The sequence below is a fragment of the Lissotriton vulgaris genome, chromosome 6 (genome assembly GCF_964263255.1).
Source record: "Lissotriton vulgaris chromosome 6, aLisVul1.2, whole genome shotgun sequence".
Taxonomy (NCBI): Eukaryota; Metazoa; Chordata; class Amphibia; order Caudata; family Salamandridae; genus Lissotriton; species Lissotriton vulgaris.
In genome coordinates this window covers 812,395,538-812,422,373 of record NC_141694.1, presented here as the reverse complement: position 1 = coordinate 812,422,373, position 26,836 = coordinate 812,395,538, and the positions used below count along the sequence as shown (strand labels likewise).

The window sequence follows — 26,836 nt, the reverse complement described above, 5'->3', positions numbered from 1 at the left end:
GCTTAGTAGTGACTTATTAAAAACTTACAATCTGGTTTTCCTACCTGTAAAAAGAGTCGCTTTGACAGTTCTGTGCAGCAGGGTTCAAACTGCTGCTGTCAGGCCACACAGGGTAGATCTGAAAGCCATATTTTCCTTGACACTGTTCTGGATGGCGCAATAGGTGCTACAGTTCACAGGTGTCATTTTATTTTCCATGCCAGGGGTGTATTTCTGCACCAAATCCTATGGCCTTATAAGAAACATATTTGCGCCAATCAGGGTTAATCCTATTTTAACTTGTTTAAAGTGGGACCATAGACACTTTACTCTTATTTAACAAGGATGAAAGTGCACAGTGTTGAAGTCCAATAAAATTTAGGTAAATAAAAAGGTAAAAAATCTGGGGTGTACAGCAACGTGACGCCCTCTCACATACCCAACATTTCCTCCAGCTGAGACACGCCCTCCACGCGCACCTCCCTGCACCAACTACCCTCCCAGAATGTAACCCATTAGAAGCCCAGGTAATGATGGGAGACCTGTGGAGGGGGGGGGGGGGGGGGGGGGGGAGTGTCCCGAATCTATCGTGCCCTAATCAACAACAGCCTTGCGTCCCTTGATCGCTTGCGTGCCCGATGGGAGGGATGGGTGGGACCCCTGGAAGAGGCCGATTGGAGAGACCCCTTGATGGCCCCACGCACCCTGACGACGTCCTCCAAGTTAAGGCTTGTAGAGATATACTACCTACACACGTCCTACCTCACCCCAGAGAGGCTCCATCGAGCCCGCTTGAGAGCCACCCCAGACTGCCCTTGAGGCGGATGTTCCCCGGCTGATTTTTTCCTCATAGTCTGGATATGCCCGGGACTGGAGAGGTTCTGGAGGGGGGTGGAGGAGTTAACACGGGCCTTGGGTTGGGAGGTCCCTCATGACCCACTTCGGCTGCTCCTAGGGGTATTGGATGGCCTTGATGGCAATAGATCGGACAAGTGCCTGCTGGGGACGGCGTTGGCTGTGGCCAAGCGCGATATTGCTCGTCATTGGCTCCGAGAACCTGCACCAACGGTTAAGGGCTGGAGGAGGGGGGTGGACTGGTGCGGGGTCCAGTAGGAGGCCCTTTGCGAAGCTCAGGGTGCGCTAGAACGATTTACCAGCATTTGGGGGAAATGGTTTAAACTTCTGCCACCATGAGCGCTGATATTTATGCTGTGTCTTGCTCCATCGAAAAGTTTGTGCTGCCGGATTGAAACATTGCTCACCCGTTTCTGTATGCTGGTGAATGTTTTTACCTGTGTCTAATAATTGCTGAGCTGCCGTCAATGACTTTTCTTTGTTGCTTCCGAAATGCCAATAAAGTTGATTATCAAAAAAAAAAAACCTGGGGTGAACACGCAGAAAAGCAGATTTCCTACAATAATCTTAAGCTAATACTTCCCTTTGATGTGATACTAATATTATAAAGGGGAAATAAATGCCCTGCCTTTTCACATTTAAAAAATACTGCATTCTAATTCTGTATTATATTCTGCCTTTATTTAATAGTGTTCATTGCCTTTTTATTATTTAAGAGCACCCCGTTAACACCTCATTCTTTTTTCTCTCCATGTTTTCCATTATTGGAATGTGAACTACAGCAACGCACATGTTGTAGTTAGGACAGAGTCTCATATTTCATAGTAACCTTCAACATTGCCAGAGGAACCAATACACCTGAGACTTCTTCTACTGTAAGACCTTTCCTAATGTTTGGCAGAATCACAGTGGTACTAAGTATTTAATTGTCCTCCTGTGGTGAAATGTACATTACCACATCATCTAGAAGACCCCTGTATTACATCAGAGGCAGCATCCTCAAATATGAGACTGGGTTCACACTGGTATGTCTATTTCCAATTACATTTAAGTTACATAGTTAAGTCCCACCAGGATTAGGGTACCCTCCCTGCTCAGCTCTAAATCTCCAGCTGATCAAACTGCCAGCCCACAAATCCCACACAGAGTAATCTGAGCACTGTCTATATATTATCTAAATTGAAATAGGAAGACACATGACAAAACCCAGCAGACTGTTACACGTATAAAACACCACCTGACTCAACACACAAAACTTCATGTGTCTTTCACAAAAACAGTGGCACATTTACAAAACTTGATACCTTGAATAAATGCACAAATTACATTACCAATAAACACATCTTCATCAAAGACCGTTCAAAGAACAGCAGTGAAAAACTGGGATGAGCAAGACAAAATGGTAGAAAGACAATGATAAGCAAACCTGCATTTGCATTAGTTATCCTTGCAAATCGTTCCCCACGGGTCATGCAGCAAGGTATGTCACCGAGCCATAATTTATGGTGGTAGTCACAAACTCCCAGGTCAGGAACCTCCATCATCACTGTTCTTCCAGTAAGAAACTTGCAAACATTCTACACAAACAGCAGTGAGTGTCTCTCAGAATTTGTCAAACTATGATATTGCATCTATTGCTGTGGTTCTCCTCTATATCATTTAAGCCACAAAATGAATCCACTCCCAAGAAAGCTCACTATTATTCGCTTTCCAAACATCCACTTATGCAGCCATACTGATTGCCACCATTCCACTTATAAATGTGTCTCATTCCTGCACGCTATCTTAAAAGTAGCAGCATGTGCAAGCTACCATCACTTCCACAAAGACGCTCATGCACTCGCACTGTACTTGCCTTGCTAGGACACCAACCTGCTGGGACTACATAACACAACATAACGTGTATTTGTAAAGCACACGTTCACCCAATGGTCTCTTGGCGCTGAATAGCAAATGTTTATTGTTACCCAACTCAATGCTACTCATTTTATCGACTTCAGATGGATGAAAGGCTGAGTGGACCCACCGGGGTTTGATCCTCTGACCATGAGGTTGAACACAGACCCCTGCAGTAAATGCATTAGTCCACTGAGCCACCAGACCCGAAATTGATACAGATAATCTCAAGTACCCTTGACATCACCCCTGCACACAATACCTTTTTCTCTTCACTTCAGGCCACCCATGCATTGAACTCCCTCATCCAGCACGCTGTGAGTTGTGTCTCAGGTTCATGCAAGGTTATGTACATTGTAAGAAATTGGCTTACTGGTTGGGGGGTGAACCCTCCACAGACAGCAACCACAATCCTTGTGAGGGTGAAATCACAAGCTAACCCCAAATGAACCTGTGCTCAACCGTCTAGTAGCTTGGCACAAAGCAATCACACTTAACTTAGGAACAAAGTGTTTGTGAAGCAATTCACACAATAATTAAGTGAAACTCAACACAAGGAAAATCCTACATAGATTTATAAACATAGAATACAATGTAATAAATAATTTAAGACCAAAGCAAAAGAAATCCAATCAGAAGAACTGGAGATAATGCAGTTTGAAAGATTTAAGTGAAAATAGTGCCAAAAACCACAATGCGCCTACTGTGGTTATCTGATTGTGCCGGACCAGAACAAAGTCACATGTTCAGGTTGACTGGGATGGAGTGAGGGCGGGCTACAGGGACCCAGGCTGTTTCTGGTGGTTTTTGAAACATCTCTTGGCACTCTATATGACGACGAGACAAGATTAAAAGATTTGTTACTGAGAAACGAAGAAAGATTTTGGATCTGATTACTATATTTGCATTGATGCTTTAAATATTGTATTATGGTGCCTCTCTGTGTTTTAAATATTGTTTAGCAATTGTTGAGTCCCATGGCAGTGGACTAAAGAGGTGGGCAACTCTGAACTTGTGTTTCACAGACAACAAATTTGTATAGCTAGGTAGTGCTGCTTTTCAGTATCCCTTATTGCCAGTTCTTCTGTCAAGTCTTAGGGACCCAGTTAGGCCTGCTGACAGGAGTACATTAAATGCTGGTTGCGGAGCATTGTGGAGTCCCACTTCGAAAATGCATTTCTCAGGTTTCTAGGAGCTGATATTCTGCAATGTAAAGTCCTGCGTCTTTGTTGAGGATGTTGTTGACGAGGGGCTTGTGATGTGAAGGCCTGCGTCAAGGATGCGTTGCACAGCAGTAGTAGGGAGGCTGTGGGCGGCAATCCAAAGTCCTGCGCTGGGGATGTGTCATGCAGTGGTACCGATGCAGAGTTTGGAAAGGCAATGAATCGTGCAGCAGCTCTGATGTGGATTTTCTGGGAGGCGATGCAGTGGCTCTGCTCGTACCACAGTTAGTCTGGCAGAGCACTTTCAGGCCCACTTCCAAGGGTCTTGGACTGGGGTGGAACCACTTGGTAGGGCAGGACTCACAGCTGACAGAGTCAAGGTGCTGGGTTCAAGATGAAAGCCTGTTGTGTCCTTGAGGCTTCTGATCAGGAGGCCAGCCAACTAGCCCTTTAAGTCATTCTGGCGGTCTTGCGTTCAATATGCAGGTCCAGTCCTTCTCATTCAGGCAGGAGGGCAGCACAAGAGGGCAGCAGAATGGCTGTCCTTCTTGCAGGAAAGCAGCTCAGCAGTCCTTCTGAGTTTTCCACAGGTCTAAATGTGTACTGAAGAGTTTGGGTCTGACATGCTTCATCATAGAGTTCTCACCCTGGTCACCAAATGTTCCCAGGGTGTGCTGCGTTGCCGGATTACAGCGGAGCTGGTTGTTTTTTTGGGTGAGGTTGTGATAGTGAGTGAATGAAAAGTGCTCAAGTGAGTTGTGCTTCTAAAATTGGCTAAACACTATGTTTATTAACTTTAATTAAATTATTGAGTGTGTTGGTACAACTCACCTTGGCACTTTGCATTCACTCACTATCACAACCTCACCCAAAAAACAACCAGCTCCGCCATAATCCGGCTTCGCAGTACACCCTGGGAACATTTGGTGACCAGGGTGGGAACCCTATAATAAAGCATGTCACCTACTAGGTAGGTGAGTGAGGGTTCTTTTTAGAATCATGAGGGTTTCCTAGGCAGTGCACTTTCCGGGTACATCCAGCTATAATTTAGGTTCAGGTGTGTACCTTATAGATCACCCGTTTGTTGTGTTTTGACACTATTGGAGAGGTAGGCCTTGCAGGGGTGAAAAATGAATTTAAGAGTTTTCACTACCAGGGCAAGTAAAACTAAAAAGTACATGTCCAACTTTTATAAATATACTGCACCCTACCCTCGGGGGGACTCCTTTGTATTAAAAGGAAGGTTTGGGCCTGGCAAAAGGTTTATTTTGCCTGGTCGAAATTATAGTTTAAAACTGCACACACTTGCTGCAATGACGTGTTTTTACAAAGCTACTTAAGTGGGAGTGCTTGAGTTCTGGTTTAGGAAGGACCTGACTTGGCAGTTCCGACTGGACTGTTCTGATTCGTGCAGGGTCAATATTGACTTGCATGTAGCTGGGCCCAAACTGAGGTGACATGGTGTGCAAAATAGCAATGAATTGGGATGCAGCCCTAGTAATAACCTGTGGCTGAGATTAATTCAAGCTTTCCATCCATCACTTTTTAGTATACTTTAGTGTACTTTTCCCAGCATCGCTTGCAGGCTTTAATTGGTAGCTAGCAAAGGTTGTATTCTCTTTTTTCTTGTTTTCTGACTGTGTGTAGTTATTATGGCTATTGAAGGCCATAGAGAGCATCCTTCAACTCCGCATTAGTGCGTATGATCTGGTCTGATGAAGATGGAAAAGAGTGAATTAAAGGAGAGAAAATTGGAGAAGTCCATTCTTTTGGTTTGAACGTCTTTGGTCCTTTCTACACATGCTCCCTTGCATAGAATGTAGTCGTTTTATTATTCATTTTCATATTAGGTATTCTTTCTCCTCTCAGGTTTGGAGCCCTTCCGAATTGGACCATACACCAATTTTGTTAACATCGGAGAGCGCTGTAATGTGGCAGGATCAAGGAAGTTTGCGAAACTCATTATGGCAGGACACTATGAAGTAAGTATTTTAAAGCCAGTAAGTATTAGTAGGTCAGTAAGTTTTAGATATGTAAACAGTGTATCCTAGAAAAGACGCACGATTTTCATCAAGAAAAAGCTAATGCATCTGGTGAAATAAAACAACTGACCTTACCATATAAAGGTTCACTTAATACATTTCTACTATATTTCTGCAAATGAACATATTCATTTTAAATTGAATTCCAAATGTTGGATCTCTTAGATTGTAGATGCTGTCTTCAAAAACCTAAAAGCAGAACTGGTAAGCATCCTTTCAGCAAAAGGAGAAGCTCCCATTTACCTTTTTCAAAATGAAGGGCCTCATTTAGGGTTTCTCAGAGCAGGAAGAACACTATAAACCAGTAGTCTTTCATCTCACCATACCCATGTTCCCTGCTCTTTATAGAGTCAGGCAAACTGCTGTGTTACTGTCGACAGAGACTCACAAATATTCTGAGATTTAGGAAAATTAATATGATTTCCTTATTTAGTTAAGCTAATTCATTGGATCTGAGGAGTAAGCTCCTTGTTCCCCTCTATTGTGTTCTTTGCCATTGGACAGAGTGTTTTGTATGGGGATCCGTGTTGGCAAAACTTTGGCAATCCCATAAGAATGAACTGATTTGTACATTAGAATACCACAAATCACTATAGGTTCTTGGAAGCATTTTGCTGGCTCTTAGATGTTCCTCTTGCTTGGTGTGGACTCAATTTCTGCTAGCTGGGATTAGTGTTGCCATGTAAACAGTTAAGTAGAAAAATGTCCTAGCCATAGTTATCTCCTACACTTTTTTCCACAATAGTTACTACATCAGTTAAACCTTGTTTTCACTATTTACTTGAGTGTCTGGAAATAGCCAGTCACATCAATATTTTTTTGACAGCATTGATGAGTGGTTATTTTGAGATATTCTTTCCATGTCTAATCTTTTACTAAGTCTACACACACCTTACTACTTCTTATGGTTTTAATCTATTTATTCATGTTGAGGATGGTCTATGAAGATTTACACTGTTTACTCTGATAATCAATTCATTGACAATATCGTGTCTATATATTTTTTATCTATTATCCAGCTGTATCATTATTTTAAGTTCAAAAGAATTTTATTTGATAGTAATAAAAAGAGAAAATCAGGTGTCAAACAAAATACAATGGAATACAAAGTTAAAGACTCTTAAGCAATAAAAAAAAGAACATAAGTATACGAATGCATTTGCAATAAGAAAGAAATCTGGGTACAGATTGAAAAATAAGGAAGAGATATAGGAAAAATACATGAGCATAAAATATGGCAATCATAAAAATATTGAGAAAATTTGAGAGAGTGGTACAGTGAAGAATAAATGGAACGTATCGGGCGATTAAGGGGGTTTGGGAACTTCTTGTTGTGGAGGCAGAGGATGAAACAAACGTTTACTGCAAGAGTCCAAATAAAGTGTAACTGGAGTCCATAAGTCCATGCGTTTGACAGCCAAACATGCCGGGAAAACATGAGTGGTATCGAGCCTGTGGTTATGGCAGACATTAAACCACCATGCTTTGAAAGAGATTTTGGAGAAATCCTTCCAGTTAACTGTTAATTGTTGGAAAGCAGCAGCAAGTAAAAGGTCAACAATTTGGGGTTTCAAGTCAACATCGTCCCAGCAAGGGGAAAGGCTACCCATGAAAATATGTGTGTGGGAGAAAGGGATAGAAGTGTGGAAAATCACATTAACTTGAGCCCAAACCTGCAACCAAAAACTGCGAACATGAGTACATAAAAATAACATGTGGAATAAATCAGCTTGTGGAGATGAGCAAGACCAGCATGTGTGAGGAGTATTAGGGAAGCGTTTGTGCAGGTCAGAAGGTGTGAAGAGGAGTCTATTATAAATAAAAAATAAAGTCTGAGTGAGTGTTGCTGCTCTTGAAGATTTGCGGAGTTTGGTCCAGATTTTGTCCCAGAAGGGAACTGACCAAGAGACAGACAAGTCATGCTCCCAGGACTCCTCGACTTTGGATTTAGGTCTCGGAGTCTTGCTAGCGTGAAGGTATTTATAAATAGCAGTAGCCCTTGGTGCAGTGCGTAAGAAGGAGTGAAGTGAAGAAGTGAGAGTGGATGGGGGGGAAGGAGGATTGGGTTGAGTGAGGAGGTCATATTTCAATAAAACTGCGTTTTTAAGGGATTGATATTGGCGTGCAGAGGAGGTGGGTAAGTCATAGAGGATGCGAAGTTCATGAAAAGAGAAAAAGGAGGAGTTGGAAAAAAGTTGGGAAATCCATTGCAGACTTCGAGTATGCCATGATTTCCAGAAAAAGGGTCTGTCCCGGATAAGTAAGGAGGTGTTATGCCATATGGGGGAGGATAGGAAATCGGCAATAGTGGTAGGGGGTGAATGAGAGGAAGAGAGGAGTATTTTTGTGGTAAACTTATGAATCGGAGTAGAAACAGATGCGGGTTTGCGAGAGAAGGAGAGGTATTCGGAAAAAGAGAAGGGAGATAGAAGAAGGCGTTCGAGTTTGGCCCATAATGGGCATGGGGCGTCAGGGTCTTGGAGCCAAAAAGAGGCTTGTCTCAATTGGAACGCCTTGTGATAGGCTGGGAAATCAGGGAAGTTAACCCCACCCTCTGATTTAGGACGAATCAAGCGCGCCAAGGACATTCGTGGTTTCTTTTTGTTCCAGAGAAAGGAGATTAGAATGGAGTTGATCTGTTTGAAAAATTTGGATGGGATAGGAACCGGAATATTAGAGAGCGTGTATAAAACAATGGGAGACAGCATCATTTTTATAGTGTCTAGGCGGCCCCACCAGGAGAGGTAAAGAGGATGCCATTTGGACGTGAGATCTGTCAATTTTTGAAGACATTTGGACATACATAGGGAAATGGTATCCGGGATGGCGGGGGCAACATGCATTCCAAGGTACTTGATATGGGAAGGTTTCCACGTGAAGTTGGAGGCGGCAAAATCTGGTTTGAATGTAAATTTGGTTAAAGGAAGGATCTCGCATTTGTCATTATTAAGTTTGTAACCAGAGATTTGGGAGTAAGCATGGACTTCGGTGAGAAAAGCAGGGATGGAGAGAGAGGGGTTGGAGACAAATAACAGAATGTCATCCGCATAAGCAGCTAGTTTGATGTGGGAATCTGATAATTGATAACCATGGATGGAGGGGTTTTGACGAAGCTTGGAGAGGAAGGGTTCTAAAGCCAAGTTAAAAAGAAAGGGGGATAGGGGACATCCTTGACGAACACCTCTTTTTAAATCAAAGAATGAAGAAATTTGACCATTGGCACAAACCGCTGCACGTGGGTTAGAATAAAGCAATGAAATTAAAGACGTAAAAACAGGACCAAAACCGAACCATTGGAGGGTATGAAACAAATAAGTCCACTCAACCCTATCAAACGCTTTTTCAGCGTCCAAAGCAATGGCCGCAAGAGGGTGAGGTAAAGGGCGGGATTTAGAGAGAATGTTAAATAAGAGTCTGGTGTTGTCAGTGATAAATCGGCCTTTGACAAAGCCGGACTGTTCTTCACCCAGTAAGTCTGGAAGGAGAAGGTCGAGTCGAGCTGCAAGAGATTTTGCGAAAATTTTGTAATCAATATTGACCAGAGAAATCGGCCTGTAATTTTTACAATATTGAGGATCCTTCCCCTCCTTGGGTATGAGGCAGATATGAGCGTCTGAAAAGGAGCCAGAGGAAGAACCCAAGGAAAGGAAGGTGCCGATAAGAGAATGGAGTCTGGGGATAAGAAGCTTTGAAAAGTGGAGAAAGAATTCTACCGTGAAGCCGTCGGGCCCAGGGGCTTTGTCTTTTTGGAGGGTTTGAAGTGCTTTGAGTAATTCTTGTTGGGATATATCGTGTTCTAATTGAGAAAGGTCAAGTGGAAAATGTGAGGGTTTTTGTATGGTGGAGAAAAATGTGTCCAGTGAGTGGGAAGATGGTTGAGTTTCAGAAGAATATAAGGTCTTATAGAAAGTAGAGAATGTAGTGAGAATGTCTGCGTCTATGTGTTTGAGGTTCAAGTCATTGTCGTAGATAGATTCAATGTTTAGTTTGTTGTGTTTCACCTTCAGATAATTAGCCAAGATCTTGCCAGCTTTATTTTTGCCCCCATAGAACTTGGCACTAGACTTTAATAAATATAATGATGCATCATCTGTAGATTTTTTGTTAAAGTTCATCTTAGCGCTGATGAGGGCAGTTAGAGTTTGCTGTGAGCGGGAGGTAAAATAAGAATGCTCCAATTTCTTAATATCTAGAAGGATGGTTTTAGTAGCTTCTCGAGCAGCTCTACGTTTTTTAGCAACAAAGCCAATGATAAAGTCCCTCGCTGCCGCTTTAAAAGCATCCCAAATAGTATGTTTAGGAACAGGGGAGTTATCGTTTAGGGCAAAGAATTCATGGGAGAAAGAGGTGAAGGCGGTAGTAAATTTGGGGTCTAGGAGAAGAGAATTGTTGAAACGCCAATGATTAGGGCCTGTTGATTTGGGTAAGAGATCCAATTGAACTAATGTAGGGGCATGGTCAGAAAGTAAGATTGGACCTATTTCTGCATAAGAGAGAGTTTGGGCAATACTGTGAGTAACAAAAATGTAATCGATTCGGGATTGGGAATGATGACATGGGGAGTAGAAAGTAAATTCTTGGAGATTTGGATTACAAAGACGCCAGGCATCAGTGAGTTTATGTTGGGAGATGGTTTGGGAGAAGAATTTGTGAGGTTTGTTAGGAATGAAATGTGCTTTGGAGTTCCTGTCTAAAAAGGGATCTAAGGGCTGATTGCAGTCTCCCGCTAAAATGAAATTGTCATCCATGAATCTGGTGACGTGCTGGGAGAATGAATGCCAGAAAGTGGGATCACCAGTGGTAGGGGCATAAACATTTAGAAGAGAAATTGGAACATTCTTAATAGAAAGTTTAACATAAGTCCATCGGCCCTCAGTATCTGATTCTTGAGCAATCATAGAAGGAGAAAGAGCTTTATGACATAGAATAGCAACTCCATTGCGTTTACCATCCCCAGGAGAAAAATAAACATCACCCACCCAGCTTCTTTTTAACTTAATAGATTCTTCAGCAGACAAATGGGTTTCTTGCAAAAAAGCAATGTCCACATTTAACCGCGAAAGATGAGACAAGATTCTTTGTCGTTTGATAGGTGAGTTGATGCCCTTAACATTCCAAGTGATTATTTTAAGAGACATATCATATCAAAGAAGAGGAAAAAAAGAAAAGCAGAAGAAGATAAGAAAATTCGAGAGGGACCCAGAGGAGTAAGAAAAGCGAAAAGGTCAATGAACGTCAGTACATGATAACAATGAGCAAGAAGATGAGGAAGGGGGGGAGAACGTGAGGAAGAAAAAGATGGAAGCAGTAGATGTAGAAAATCCGGGAGGAGAAAAGTAGAGATAAGTGGAGTAATAGGAGGGAAGAGAAAATAGGATGAGGAAAAGGAAGATAAAGGCGAACGATGTAGAAAGAGTGGAGAGGTAGTCCAAAAAATAGTTAGAGTAATAAAAAGAAGATAATAATAGAAGAGTATTCGAAAGGTAAAAGAGAGAGACACCTGTGTGACAAGGGAAATTTGGGAACTTAAAAGTGATAAAGATACAAAAAGGAAAGTGAACAACCGGGAGGAGAGGGAAAACATACTTACGAAGGGTAGAGACGGGGAGGGTTGATCACCAGGGGGAGGATGCACGAGGAAATGGATGAGGGGGGAGCGCCAGGCAGAGGAAGCAAGCGTCCAATGCAAGCGAACCAACAGGTCGGGGGGAAAACGCCATACATATCGTAAAACCTGCAAAGAAAAAGGGGGAAAAACAATGATGCATGAGAGGAGTGAGAAAGAAGGAGAACAAAACAATGATGAGTAAACAAAAAGGTGCGCGAGGAAACATTCGGAAGCAATATTAACTAACTAACAGGAGTACAGGAAAAGTGACGAAGAGTGAGAGGAAAAGCTGGAAAAGTAGAGTCGTTGGAAACATGAGATGAACAAACAGTAATGCATTCAACAGTGCGCGATAAGCGCGCGTACTAATTAAAACTACATTGCTGCGCCATGCAGAAATCATGTTATAAACATTCAACCAGGATACATGGGAAATAGGGGAAAAGCGAAAAAAGGAACATAGAAATTGAAGACGCTAGGAGACCTAGCAAAGGGAAAACAACAGCACAATCTGCAATAAGTATAAAACATATAGGTTAGGTAAAGCATCTAAACCACGCCATGCAGAAATCATGGAGGGAAAGCCGATGAAGAACTGGAAAAGTCCATGTCAGATGCTTGTGTTGCATTCAGGAAGCTTCGGAGACGAACAGGATCCTCGTAGGTCGTAGTCTTGTTGTTGTAAGTTACTCGAAACAAACAAGGATGAAAAAGGACGTATCTAGCTCCAAGGGCCCGAAGTTCTGGTCGCATATCCAGGAAGGCCTTACGGCGGCTGGCTGTGGCCTTGGCGTAGTCCTGCGCGAAGAAGAGGTTGGAACCTGACCATTGAAGACGAGGTGAGGCACGGGCCGCTGAGATGACTTTGAGTAGATCAGTGTATTCTAAAAAGTACATGATGACACCTCTTGGCCGTGACGAGGGGGAAGGAGTAGAAGGTAGGCGACCCAGCCTATGTGCACGCTGAATGTTAAGCGTTGTGCCTTCAGGTAGATGGAGAAGTTTAGGTAAAAATGATTTGAAGAAGGCAATGGGGTCAGTCCCTTCGCAATTCTCCGCCAGGCCGTAAAGGCGAAGGTTGTTGCGCCTATTTCGGTTCTCCAATTCTTCGACTTGTTTTTGGAGAGAGGAAATCTGAGACTGCATGTGTGTCACCTTGGAGGATGACTCCTGAAGAGACGTGATAGAATGTTCTACGTTGGTCACCCTAGCATCCATTTGAGACCAATTATCCGTGAGAACTTGCAATTTAGAGTTAGTCTCTTCCATGAACGGCTTGAGGGCACGGATCTCTTCTAATAACAGCTCCATGGAGACAGTCGACGTGGACCCAGTCGGTGACGGAGGGTCTTTTTTGAGGCGTTTCGTGGTCCCTTTCCCTGTGGGTTGGGTAGGTCGTTCTGTGCTAGACTGTGACATCTGGGTGGCGAGCGCTTTGGAGGCCTCAAGGTGCGCCAATGCTGAGAAGACTTTCGAGTTTTTGATGAAAACACGACGCGGAGTTTTGAGAGTTCGTGGAGTTGCTCTCCGTTCCATACAAGAGAGATAATGTTTGAGAGGAAGGGGGTCCAGTAATAATCAGTGCACACCCGTGAATGTCTCAGAGTCTGGTCAGGAGCACTTGAGTAAGGCAAGGTACACAAGCTTCAGAGGACGGAAATGGAGAAGAGAAGAAGCTGCCTGTTGAAAATCAGGAGTGCCTAAGAGTTAAATGGTATTTAGAGCAGCCTTCATGCATTTAACTGGCGGGAGCGACCCATAAACGAGTGAGGCACATAAGAAGTCAGCATGGCAGTGAAATGTTGATAATTGGCACAGTAGATAGCATAATAAACTCTTCAGGCGAGTAATAAAGCTGTACACGCAGAGAGAAATGCACCAGCTTATGGTAGAGGTGCATCACCAGTTGTAAGAGAATGTATGCACAGAAGCATAATAAATTACAGCACTGACATTGGGGAGTATGCAGAAGCTGCATTTGCATGTAGGTTCTGTGAGGAAAGCCGACTTGCGCAAAATGGCCGCCAATGTGAAATTATAGCAAAAATGCGGTTGAAAGTCACATAAAAGCAGCGCTCCTCAAAGATTTTTCAGCAGAGTTGCTAACCTGAGGATGGAAGCTCAGCAGGAGTAGTCGGCGTTAAAGGAGGCTCCTCGTTCAGCATTCATGTCCTGTCAGCGGATGCTGCGTAGCTGGAGCTGTAGAAATCCAAGATGGCGGTCGCGGCAATCAGGGAGCCGCGTCCGCCGAGAAAATGAAGATAGCGGACGTTCCTCCGCTTAGAAGTTGCCGCATTTAGAAGCCTGGTGCTGTGCTTGGCTTCCGATGCTGGAATGTGGCGTTTGCAGGCGTCGAGAGTCAAAGGAAGGTGGCGGAGTCCCACGACGACCCGGAGCGCTCACATGAGAGCTGCCGTCCTCGTCGGGCGCAAGCCACCCACCTTACTACTTCTTAACCATGCAGCCAGGCTGTTCATGAGAAAGATTATGAAAAGGGTATGCAGTTAATTGGCTCCACTACATATACTATTACACTTAAAAACACCTAAACACATGGTCTCCTTACTATATCACAATATACAGACCAACCTTGAGACAGGTCACTGCTCTGCACAAGTGGCATGGGAGACAGAGTTGGGATATGAGCTGACAGACAAGCAATGGGAATACTGCTGCGCACAAAGTGGGCTCTTCTCGGCAAGCAGCCCCTACCACATTATTCATAATACATTTTTGCATCGTATAAATTACACACCGCTAAAAATGCATAGGTTCAAACTAAGGGACAATGATATGTGTGAAAGATGTGGTACTGAGGGGCGGACTTTATGCACCTTGCATGTTTATGCAGCGACATTAATCAATACTGGCAACAAGTGTTCGCAGCACTCACACAAATGACAATATTGCTAATACCGGCATCTCCACTGTTTGCTCTCCTAGGGCATACTGATCATGTAGCTGTTGGATGTAGGAAATACCTGACAATGGGACTATTGCTAGCGAAACTACGAGTTGCCTGTAGATGTCATAGGGGACGGGCCCTCAATTCTAGGATTGAATCCGGGATCTGGTATTCTGGCAGGAACAATCTTTGACATGTACAGAATTACTCCCACGGTCATCACTCCCTAAAGATATTTGGGACCCATTAAAGTCGTACTTAATAATGCAGCCGCTGAATAAATTATAGATACCCATCATCAAGAAGAGATAGGATTGGAGGTAGAACTGTACCTGATTTGCAGAGACTGCATGCTCCCCAGTAGGAGATTGTTTTATTTGCCTATGCACGTGTATACCTCAGCCAGTGGACACTCATGCAAAACGATACTGGTAAATGTAAAAAGCAAGATTTGAATGCTAGAATCAAGTAGTCAAGAGATATGTATGTACTAGACTGTGTGCAAAATGTGCATCACATGGAATGATGAAATGGGCAAGAGGCTGTAAACATTGAAAATGCATGTATGATATAAGAACCGAAAGTGTACTGTTACTGTATTAATGGTTGCATAAATGGTAATAAAAAGAAAAAAAAAGTATGCAGTTGATTAAGGGAAGAAGTGTTGGTAGTAAGTTGAGGAATTAGTTCTAGGATCTGATTGCTCAGGAGTCCTCGCACACCCAGATGGGTGTCATGCTTCATCATTTGGCATCCCCTTGTTGGGCAGGTAGTCCAATGCCCAACGGGCCCTCGAGGGGGCCCTTTTCCAGAGGTCTTTTGTTTTTTGCCATATGTTAAGTGTGGGTGTAGGCGCTCTGTGTTTAGACTGGTGTAAGTATGGGTGAGTTAAAATAAACCAAGAGGTACCCTGACAATTTTACTGTATGGGTCCTCTTGTTGAAGATAAAAAGCAGTTGTGGCTCAAGGCGGAAGTAATGGTCCTTTCCAGCTCATAACGTTGTGCATAAAAAGGTCAGCATTTTTCTTGCCTTTTAGAGTCATTATCGATCATGGGCAATTCATCAGCATCGGAGACCTAATTTACACAGTGATTGGGTTAGTGTTCATGTGTTTATAAAAAATACCCTATCACAGCTTTAATCAAAATAAACCTAAGCATATATTATACCTTGCTCATAATAAAACCTACCCAGTTAAGGAAGGTAATATGGCCCCCTCAGTGATAGCAGAGGCTGTGCTAATTTTGTGGGCTAAAGATTACCAGCGCGTCGATCGCACGATGATCTACCCCATCTCTGCTACCTCAGTCTGATTCCTCAGCTTACTACTGACCCTACTCCCTTGAGGAGCTTCATACTCTTGTCATAGTCTTAGACTCGTTGGGAGCAAGTAAGCTGGACCTAGTTGTTCTCCTAGTCCCTTGTCTTGTATATTTGAATCTTGGCATCGGACACCGATACCACCTATCTTTTTCTATTTTCACATAAACTTTCTAACAGAGCTTTTTAATGAGAGATTACTGCATGTTTCCTTTACAGCTTGATGTAATTTAAATCACACTTCAATTGACCAAATGCTCAGGAATTTATGCAGTACAGGTATCAGTTCTTGGGTATGAAGGACCTAGTTGCGGGCATGATAATTAAAAAAGAATTTCCTCAACATGTGTGTATGCCACTTCCTATGGTGAGGAAAACTTCCACATGTAGTTAGTTCAGACAGTTTTGGGGTTTACTTTGACAGGAAAGGAGGACTGTTGCTCACCCAAAGGCTAAATACGAGACCCTGTTGTCTTCCTTGATGCCCCTTGAGTTATCACTTGGTTCCCTTATTCTGTATGAGTGCTGTTCATTCTTGAGAAGGATACCAGCATTTAACCCCTTTAACGTCCCCTTTGGACTAATCTCACTGGCTTAGTTGTCTACAGTCACTTGCCACTTAAGATTGGTATTCATAGATTAGGGATTGTTCATGTTCGAGGCATATGAGCTGTAAATTGTATACTTTAGCATAGATCGCCATCTGGTGTTGGGCTCGGATGTTTGCACCTTGTTTTTGTCGAAGAATTATTTGTAGTCACGGGATAGGTGACTCCTTATGGCGATAGTACGCATGTGCATCAACTCCTTCTTCAGATTAGTTTTTTTCCACTGTCGGGTTCGGATATAAATGGTTGTACTCTGGGTCGGTATCGTATTCAATTTCCCCTTTGATGTGCAATCCTTCACCGCTCAATGGTATTGTTTTTGATTGCCATCCTCGACGCGGATCCATAAATCACAACACCTTCGATTCCGGTTGTCGACGCGGTCCGTTGGGCCTATCCTTGCCATCAGGCCCTACAGCTAATGGAAAGAACTCCATTCAAAAGTGCCCCCTAGGTGGTGCCAAATTCCCACACACAGATCTCCACGAGGTCTGTAACCTTTGCCTCTCTCCAGAACATAAAGACAAAGATTTCCCGGCCTGCGCTTCATTTCAATCGAATAAAACCATACGTGATCACTGGGCTGGACGTCACATAATGTCTCGATGCACTACCTCGGTGCCGGACGACATCTAGGATGCAGGCTCGATGCTCCCGAGGAACAAGAACTGGACAATGAAGACATCAGCGTCTCTGAGGCTGATAAATCAGAGACCAAGGATCAGCTGGAAAAAAAAGGGCATATACATAGTAAAGGTAGAAGTGACTTCTCACCTTGACAGCAGAGGCGGCATTCCTTAGATGGCCATATAAATTTCCATTTTGGGGACAAATCCTTATGAGGGGAACAATCCCATTCGTAGCAACATTAGGAAATGCTTTTTGTGGCAGGAAAGATGTTCAGTCAGATACTGTTGCGGCTTTAGCCTCTGGTAGGCCTGTATCACAGCCAGGCGTGATGTTTTTTTGCGAAGATCGTTTTATCAGTTAACAAAGAGATCCGCTTGATTGTGCCGTTCACCACGGTTTTGAATCCAAAATACGTTAATGGTGTATTCCAGGCCTCCTCTAGCTGTAATGCCGACAAAGATTCCTTCAGGATTGTCGTGGTCGAGTTAGCTAGTCTTGCTTGATTTTCAATCTCAACCCAACAGCGGTGGGCTAAAGTGTCATCTTCTGCCTCCCTCATCCTCCAATAGTACTTTACTAAGGCGCCTTGTCTGGCCATGATCTGTTTTTTTAGTCCGAATTCTAAACAGATTTGTTCTTGTGAAGTGTGAAACGGTATTAAAAACAGTCTTTTAAAGAATGTGGATTGTGCTGTATTTAGTATTGTAGCATCTTTGATATTCAGGATTTCAGAGCCATACGAGATGGAAGGTAGGAATTTTGCGGCGATCACTTTTAGCAGATGAGTGGTAGAGCAGCCTCTGAGCTTTTAATTCAGAATTTTGAAGGCGAATAACAGTTGCTTAGCTTTTGTGCGTCCTTGTTCCATGTTTTGCTTAAAGTTGAGTTTGCAATCTAGAAGAAAGTCTAGGTATTTGTAGGAATCTACGTGGGCCAATGGTTGTTCGCCCAATTTCCAGGAAAAGGTGTGCCTGTGCAATGTTTTATTGTGTTTGGAAAAACGCATGACTTTTGTCTTATGGTGATTGATCGTAAGTTGGTTTGAAGTGATGTAGGCTCCTTGTCCTGTAATCAATTTCTGCAGGCCAACTGGTGTTTGTGCTAGCAACACAATGTCTTCTGCATATTGGAGGCACAGTGTTGGTATTTTGCCCAATTTTTGGGGGTCAGCTGGGATTGACTGAAGGCACTTGTCAAGATCTGACGTATAAATGTTAAACAGACAGTGCGCTAAAACGCAATCTTGTTTTAGCCCATTTAACATTGGAATCTTACTGGTTGCGCTGGACCCGTCTCCTTTCTTGATTTGGACCCACGTATGAGAGTACAGATTGATAATGGCATCCAAAAGTCTGGGCGGGACCCCCAGGTTTGCATTTTTACCCATAGAGAGGCTCTTGGAACTTTATTGCAGGCCGCTTTGAGGTCTACCAAATAGGCATACAAGGGCCTTGATTTTGCGAGTGCTTGGTTAGCTAAAAGAGTGACTGCAGAGATGTTCGTAATGGTGCCCATTCCAGCCCGGAATCCAGTTTGCGTTGGAGGAATGGGGTTTGTATGGCTGATCCAAGCCTCTAACTCTACCAGGAGATTAGATGCGTATATTTTCGCCTCCACATCAATCAGCGCAATTAACCTGTAGTTGTCGGGATCCGAACGGGAACCTGATTTATAGATTAAGGATGCTTCCTCTCCAGGACTCAGGGATCAAACTGTCGGCTGTAACTTTGGAAAATAGAGGAGTCAGGACTTGAGACCAGAATTGAGGGTCTTGCCGAACATTTGGTAGTGTGTTCGGACCTGGGGCTCCCACGGATTTAACATTTTTTATAATTTTTTTAACTTGAATTTCTGAAAACAACTCTAAGTCCTAAGGGAATTCGTGGTTCGTGGTATCGTTGGCTTTACCTCGACCTCCAGCCTCCTGTCCTGTCGGTAATCTGCAGTTTAGGGCCGATTGGGATGTATTTTCATTATATAGGAGTTAAATGTGATTTCTCCTTGTCGACTACCAACATATCCGAATTGTGATGTCGATTCCGGCCATTAGTTAGTTGGTTAATTTGCTCCCAAAAGCGCTTGGAGTCCCTTAATTTACATGCATATAGAGGTTTCGCCCAAATATGTACTAGGTACTCTTTTTTTGGTAGATTTTATGTCTCTTTTTAGCTTGTTTCTTGTTTTTGAGATTAAAAGCAGGAGTTACTGGTGGCATTTTGTTCCCCGAGATCGTAGTTGTCTGAGGTATTTATTTAGTTGTTGTTTTTGTGTCCTCAGGCTATTGTTGATCCAGGCTGCCCCTTTTACGATTACTGCTTTATGGGCGTGGGCGTTTTTATAAAATGTCTTATTAATTTCATGAATAAAAAACTCCCAAGCTTTTATGGTCAATGTTTCAGAGTTGGGTCTTCCCAAAAGACTGGGGAAGGTGCTTGTAATGGCCTCAATGTTATCCTTATACCAAGAGAGGCGTTTTAGGTTATAACATTGGTTTAAAGATGATAGGGCTTCTGCTTTCTCTGGGGTTGTGAAAGATTTTAATAAAGTAAAAGATTGCGGCTGGTGGTCACTTTCCGCCCTGTCTTTTATCTGGAAATTCGCGATATACAGGAGGAGGTCGTAATCTGTAAAGGTATAATCAATGATAGATCGTGTTTTTTGTGTAACTCTGGTGTATGCTGCGGGCCGATCGGTCGGGCCTTGTCCGTTAAGTACACACATTGAAAGGTCTTTCAAGCAGGCTGCGCATTTCTTACCAGTTGTATCCTGTTGGTTAAGACCTGGAGTGGCCTCCGTTTTACCCTTGCTCCTGGTATATTGTAGATTTATGTTGAAATCGCACGACAGGATGGTTTTAGCATCTTGATAGGTGAGTTTTAGTGTTCTTAATGAGGTGATTAATTGATCACTTAGTGCTTTCTTTAGTTTGGATGCAGGATGAATATAAATGTGGAACTCCGAGACGACTATTTTGACGCACAACATCTATGAGCAGTCTAAATCTATGATTGAAGCGTGCCATGGAATTTCTGTTGAAATAAAGATAGAGAGACCCCCTTTTGCTCTTCCGTATTTTGTGGTTCTCTTAGCCGGGTTCAGGAATTCCTTAAAACCAGTTATTGGGGATGAAGTTATCTGCCAGGATTCTTCAAAAAGAATAATGTTATATTGTGTTATAAAGTCCATGAAGTCGGGGTCTTCTAATTTTGAGTGGAGTCCATGCACGTTCCAGGAACAGATGTTAGAACCTTGGTGTGAGCCTGGAGCTATTGGTGAGGTTGTTCATGCCATTCCCGAGGATGTGCCTTCTATGTTTGAGTCCCAAGGGCCTGAAAAGTTACCAGCTTCAGGATAGTCAATAGTAATGGTAACTTTCCTGGCCGAGTACTCTGTATCCCTTCTTTTACTATGATGATCCGGGCCTTTTGCCCCTTTTAAAAGACTCACAATATAAGGAGACGGTTGTAGTGGACTAGGGTAACGAGGGGGAATTATCTTTTTTTAACTCGATTCCCCAACTGTCGAACATGACCTTCTGCTGCCAAATGTGGTCAGTGTGCATTTTGTTAATTAATGTAGCTATTGTAGCTTCTTGACTGATGAAACTCTGATTTTGATTAAATGTGATACTTTCATTATCATTTGTGTTTATATGGCTTAGAGATGGAAGAGCTTGAAATAATTTAAGCAAGACACTTCTATTTAGAATGTCATGTGTTCCCCTTGAAACATATTGTGGTTTGAAAACCAATTTATTGTTAACTGGGGGATGGTACTCCGATTCATTGTCTAAGGTCCTTTACATTTTTTTCTCCGCCATGGGCTCTCGGATGGTCTGGTGATGATGATGATCACCTTGGGGGTGGAGATGAGAACCCACAGAAGGCTAATGATGATGACACTACCTTCCCACCACCTGATACTTGGGAGGGTTATGATAATCCACCAGATGTCACAGATCTCCCAGATCCAGACTCCTACCCATCTAGGCCATCCTCCCACAGACGACAACATAGGTTTTGCACAGCTCATAAATAGAGCTACACAATATCATGGGGTGGAATTAAACTCAGATCCTCAGGATGAAAATTTTTTGTTGAAAACTTTAACACAGTCACAAAAATCGACAAGCATTCTACCCATGTTAAAAGGTATCATCAAACATGCACCTGACGTTTTTAAAGATCCCGTCAGAACTAGAGTTTGCAACCCCAGGATTGAAAGAAAATATAAACCAGCTCCCAACGATCCAGCTTACAATAAAGCACTGCTCCCTCAAGATTCCTTGAATGTGTCAAATGCACGTAAACTAGCAAATTCCCAAACATCAGGGGATGCCCCACCTTCAGATAAGAAGTCTAAATTACTAGATGCATCTGGCAAATGCATTGCCTTACAAGTAGCAAATTTCTGGCCAGGTATGATCGAGCTCATTACGACGAGCTTGAAAAGCTCAAACAACATCTTCCCGACCAGTATAAGATCAAATACAAGAGAGAAAATTAATTACAAACGTTTCTATAAAGTGTGCTCTTGATACAGCCGACAGATCTCATGCGGTTATCACAAACGTTTTACTACACAGACACGCATGGCTACGCATATCTGGGTTTAAACAGGATGTGCAGTCCACAATTCTTAATCAACTTTTTGATCAACAACACTTATTTGAACCCACTGTAGACACTTTCTTGGAGAAAATGAAAAAGGACTCGGAAACTGTCGAGTCATGGGAGCCATGCTGGCAACAACCTCTAGAGTTTCTTCTCAACGCTCCTTACAACACTTCATCCTCCTACAAAAACACTACTCAAACCTCCCCTAAGAGAGGCTATTTCAGAGGAGGCTATAGAGGCAACAACAACAAAGGTAGAGGCCGTGGTAATAACCCCCGCACCTCTCCTACTACAAAACAGTGACTTCCCTCCACTTCCCGCCGACCATTCTACTCCAGTCGGGGTAAGAGTATCACAGTTCCTACCTGTCTGGAATTCCATCTCCACAGACCAGTGGGTAAGAAAAATTATCCAGTATGGTTACTGCCTGGAACCCACTTCAACTCCCCCATTCATACCCCCCAAACAACGTCCAATGTCCACTGAACATCTGACGCTGTTAAAACAAGAGGCTCTCTTCTTATTACAAAAACACACAATAGAACCAGTCCCCTTACCTCATCAAGGAACAGGGGTTTACTCCCTTTACTTTCTAATCCCAAAGAAGGACGGTACTCCCAGGCCAATACTGGACCTCCGACCGTTAAATCTCTACATACAGTCGGACCACTTCCACATGATCCCTCTCCAACAGGTTCTCCAACTGCTCCAACAGGGTGATTTCCTTGCCACTCTAGACCTCCAGGACGCCAACTTTCATATTCCCATTCACCCCGTTCACAGAAATTATCTACGGTTTGTAGTGGACGGATAGCACTATCAATTCAAAGTCCTCCCATTCAGAGTGACTACAGCACCCCATGTCTTCACACAAAGTCTTGCAGTAGTCTCAGCTCATTTGCGCAGACAACACATTCATGTGTTTCCTTATTTCGACGACTGGCTCATAAAAGCCAAGTCACACACACACACACAGTGTACACAATACACACAGAACAATCCAGTCGCTCCACGAATTGGGATTCACAATAAACCTACCCAAGTCACACCTTCAGCCATCTCACCTCAATCAGTATCTAGGTGCCACAATAGATACCTCAAAAGCCCTTGCATACCCCTAGCCAGTCAGGATAGCCAGCATGCATGCTCTCATATTAAGGTTCCAACCTCAACGCTCCCTTCCAGCTCGAGTGTTTATGCAGCTAATAGGGATGATGGCCTCTTGCATCCTCATTGTTCCTTATGCAAGACTTCAGATCCGTCCTTTAAAGGAATGTTTAGCACATCAGTGGAACCAAGCTAAAGGACAGTTAACAGATCTGGTGTTGGTAGACAGCCGCACACCTCGCTCTCTGCAGTGGTGAAATACACAAAACCTATACAAAGGGCAACCGTTCCTCGACCCGGTTCCACAGATAGTGCTAACCACAGACGCATTGCTCACCGGCTGGGGAGCTCATCTCCAAAACCAAACCGTTCAGAGTATATGGACCCATTAACAAAAACAACTCCACATAAATCATCTGGAGTTACTAGCAATCTTTCTAGCACTAAAGTCTTTTCAACTCTTGCTAAAAGGCAGAGCTGTCTTAATCCGTACAGACAACATAACAGCAATGTACTACATACACAAACAGGGAGGGACACACTCTCTTCAGCTTTCACAACTAGCGCAAAGCAAATGGAGATGGGCCATTCCTCAAAACATTTACCTCCTCGCAGAACATCTACCAAGAGTAAACAATCAGATCTGCTCAGTCATCAAAAACAGCAGATCCACGAATGGGAACTTCATCCTAAAGTTCTTCTTCCATTCTTTCAAATGTGTGGTCATCCAGACATAGATCTGTTCGCCACACACCAAAACGCAAAATGCCCAAGCTTCACCTCCAGATATCCACATCCATTGTCCAAAGGCAATGCACTATGGATGAACTGATCAGGCAGATTTGCATTCGCTTTTTCGCCTCTCCCGCTCATTCAGTCACTTGTTCGGAAGCTCAAACAAAACTCCCTCACAATGATCCTAGTTGCTCCAACATGGGCACGCCAACCATGGTTCACAACCCTGTTGGAACTTTCAGTAGTGCATCATCAAACAAAAGCTACACCTCTCCCCCCTAATTCCTCACTCAGAACCAGAGATAAGACACTCAGATCCCAATCAGCTCAATCTTGCGATCTGGCTCCTGAAGTCCTAGAGATTGGCTATCTCAATCTCCCACCAGACTGCATGAACGTCATTAAAGAGGCTTGACGTCCTACTACTAGCGCATGCTATGCAGCAAAGTGGAAGCGATTTGTCATTTATTGTACAAATAACAAAAATCGATCCACTAGATGCTTCAATCCAAAATATTATCTGTTATCTTTTGCATCTACAACAATCTAACCTAGCATATACATCTATACGGCTACATCTTGCTGCAATTGCTGCTTACCTCCAAAGCAGACAACATTTATCATTGTTTCGAGTGCCCGCTAATAAAGCTTTTATGGAAGGACTTGAAAGGATACTTCCACCTAGAATTCCACATTCTCCTGTATGGAACTTCAATATAGCCCTCACCAGACTCATGGGTCCCCCATTTGAACCTCTACACAAATATGAGTTGCAGTTCCTTACTTGGAAAGTAGCCTTCCTCGTAGCTTTCACATCACTTAGGAGAGTGAGTGAACTCCAGGCATTAATCCTACAAGAACAATTTTTACAAATACACCATAGTAAAGTGATTCTAAGGCCTAATCCAACATTTCTACCTAAAGTGGTATCTGTCTTTCACCTTAATCAGTCGGCCAGTATTTTTGCCTCAACCAGACTCAGTAGCCGAACACGCTCTCCACATGCTAGACGTTAAAAGAGCGATACTATACCTCATCGAAAGAACTAAAAGTTTTAGAAAAACAAAACAACTTTGTGTAGCTTTCTCCCCACCTCACAAAGGCAATCCCATTTCAAAAACGGGTATTGCAAGGTGGATTGTTAAATGCATCCAAATCTGCTATCTCAAAGCTAAACGCACATTAACTATCCCCCCTAGAACTCATTCCACCCACAAACTAGGGTGTTCTATGGCATTCCAAGGGAACATTCCCCAAGTTGACATCTGCAAAGCAGCAACTTGGTCTACACTGCATACTTTCACTAAACACTATTGTGTAAATGTGCAAGAAAAGCAACAAGCTACTGTGGGTCAGGCTGTATTAAGAACACTTTTTCAAACTACTGCAACAGATACAGCGTGCCACCTCTAAAGGGGAAACAACTGCTTTACAGTCTATGCTAAATTATACAATCTACAGCTCATATGCCTCGAACGGAAAATACTACTTGCCAGTACGCATCTGTTCTTGGCATGTAGATCTGTAGAGTCATATACACCCACCCAACTCCCCGGGTACCTTTATCTCTTGGCAGTATTATCTTATTTAGATACATCACATGGACATCCTCTTCTATTCTCTTATTAACTCCATCTTCACCCTTTATGGCAAAAAACAATCTGAAGATGGAGTCGATGCCCATGCGCACTATCACCATAAGGAGGAGTCACCTATCCTGTGACTACAAAGACTTATTCGACAAAAATAAGGTGCAAATATCCGAGCCCAACAAAAGATGGTGATCTATGCTAAAGCATACAACTTTACAGCTCTACATGCCAAGAACAGATGCATACTGGTAAGTAGCATTTTCCTTCTGAGCCAACCCTGGCTCATAGTGGAACTCCTTAGCATGATTGTGTAGCATCTCTGTGTCATTTTCATCCTAAGAAGAATTTAACATTTGGATAGTTTACCAAAAAAAGAGTGCAACCTTGTCATGTGTATCCTCTTCTTTCTATTGTAAATGGAGCAAGTCATTCTACTATTTTGTCCAAAAATTGTCTCAATTCGTTTGGAAGGTCTTTACTGATAATCCAAGTCCTGATGATTTACAGCCACCTTCTGTCTTTCATTCAGTGTTTACTTTGGAGACTTAATAACTCTTAATTGACCATCCTTTAAGTCTCTGTTTTCTGTATTTTACAATTACTGACTCAGTAAACTGGAACAAAGTAAAGATTGACTTTGTGCTCCTGATCCAGTGGCATAACCATTACCAAAGATTACCAGTCATGAAGTTATATGTGTTAGGACACGGATTTAGTGTCAACGAGACTAGCCCTGATAAGTAAAATAGCTTCTCATCTCTTTCAGTTGTACCTGTAATTTGTGGATACTCCCTTGTTCTTTTGACCCTCTTTTCCCAATGGTATTTTGAGACGCTCCCTTACACGCTTAATACCCACCTCCACCACTGCGTCTTTGCTTGGTTTACTGATCCCTTGGAGAAGTCCACGCCCCTATTCCTGAATCTCCGCACCCCCTTTCTTGCTACGCTTCCTGTTCCTGTGTTTGGCGTGTGTTTTGAATTGCTTCCGTGTCCGCGACCTTTACCACGGACTTATCCCTTGTTGTGCCGATTTGGTTCCCGCTCGCTTCTGTCTAAGCGAGCGCATCGCAGAGCAGCACGCCGCATTCGCGGCTTTTGGATTCTGCAGGTCGGTTAGCGGTTTCATTCTTCATTACCCGCTGCCTGCTGTGAGTCTTTGGCCAGTTTCCCTAACTATCCTGAGGAGTGCGTGTATGTTCCGCTTTTCTCCCCGAAGCCGGGCATCACGTCTCCGCGGTTCCGCTATTGATCCTGTAGACGGACTGAATTCTCTTGACCCCTTAATTATACGGAGCACTGTGGTGTGGGTTTGCTTTACAACCCCTGGGCTGATTCACTGTTTTCTTTATTTTTCTTTCTCCTCGTTTTGGGTCATAGCGCCAGTCAGCCCCTCGGTGCTTTGCCATTTTCAAAAGTCTATAGTGCCTCCTTATCCTGCCCCCTCTTGCTGGGTCCACCCTGCTCCTTTGGAGTGAACTTGGGCTTGCTGTTCTAGTCCTTTATCTTCCCGTAACCTCAACAGTGTTGGGGTGCTGCAAGGGGAAGTTAATTATTTTGAGGACTTCATGAGAATCTCTAAGGTGAGTGAGACTCTATTTTTTGCTATCAGTGTGCTACAGTCTCTATAGAATAGTGTTACATGCAGGATACTTTTTTCTCTACAGTGCAAGACCCTCCTGACCTGTTCATTCCAGAAAAACATCTTTACTACATCATCTGGGGAAGAGTGGTGGACACTCTTTTATTTTCCCCACACTTTTTGGGAATAATTACTTG

The 26,836-nt window shown here is 43.2% G+C and overlaps 1 protein-coding gene across 1 annotated transcript in view; it reads left to right on the top strand.

Annotated features, from left to right (window-relative positions):
* Window positions 1–26,836, top strand: part of MTR (5-methyltetrahydrofolate-homocysteine methyltransferase) — a 585,842-nt gene that overhangs the window by 218,091 nt on the left and 340,915 nt on the right. The window contains exon 13 of the mRNA XM_086926839.1: window positions 5,763–5,875. Within this exon, the coding sequence (XP_086782965.1) occupies window positions 5,763–5,875 (113 nt within the window). The remainder of the gene's footprint in view (window positions 1–5,762; window positions 5,876–26,836) is intronic.